The sequence below is a fragment of the Numida meleagris genome, unplaced genomic scaffold, assembly GCF_002078875.1.
Source record: "Numida meleagris isolate 19003 breed g44 Domestic line unplaced genomic scaffold, NumMel1.0 unplaced_Scaffold426, whole genome shotgun sequence".
In the NCBI taxonomy this organism is placed as follows: domain Eukaryota; kingdom Metazoa; phylum Chordata; class Aves; order Galliformes; family Numididae; genus Numida; species Numida meleagris.
The window spans coordinates 19,882-20,446 of record NW_018364645.1 but is presented as its reverse complement, the minus strand read 5'-3'; the positions used below and the strand labels follow the sequence as shown (position 1 = coordinate 20,446).

At 53.6% G+C, this 565-nt stretch overlaps 1 protein-coding gene across 1 annotated transcript in view; it reads left to right on the top strand.

The window, feature by feature from the left end:
- Positions 1-565, top strand: part of LOC110391640 (chromodomain-helicase-DNA-binding protein 3-like) — a gene marked incomplete at its 3' end in the record, with an annotated part of 19,972 nt that overhangs the window by 15,176 nt on the left and 4,231 nt on the right. Inside the window, 1 exon segment of the mRNA XM_021383593.1 lies at positions 364-540. Within this exon segment, the coding sequence (XP_021239268.1) occupies positions 364-540 (177 nt within the window).

Sequence of the window (565 nt, the reverse complement as noted above, 5' to 3'; positions counted from 1 at the left end):
TAACGCTGGAGGGCAGCGAGGGGATGAGGAGGAACCACGGAACCCTACAGAAAACCCCACTGAATCCCCATAAAGCTGGAGGGCAGCAATGGGGTGAAGATGGACCAGAGGCCCTATAAAGAAAAAAAAAAATCCCTTTTTCACTCCGGGCCATATAAAAACCCTTTAAATCATCCTAAACTTTGACAGCGAGGGGACGAGAACTCCAAACCCTACAGCAAAAAGCAGAACGTTGTGCATTCCTAAAGACATCCATGGGGATCAAGGGGGACCCGAAACCCTAAAAAAAAACCCCAAGTATTTTTTGTTCTCTTATGGGGTCACGCCACCCCCATCCCCCGGGCTGAATTGGGGCCTTTTTAGGGTCGCTTGATCCCCGGAGCCTACAAATTCGACGCGCTGATCACCACCTTCGAGATGATCCTGTCGGATTGCCCCGAGCTGCGGGAGATCGAGTGGCGCTGCGTCATCATCGACGAAGCGCACCGCCTCAAGAACCGCAACTGCAAGCTGCTCGACAGCCTCAAACACATGGACCTGGTACGGGGCCGCGGGGTTTTCGGGG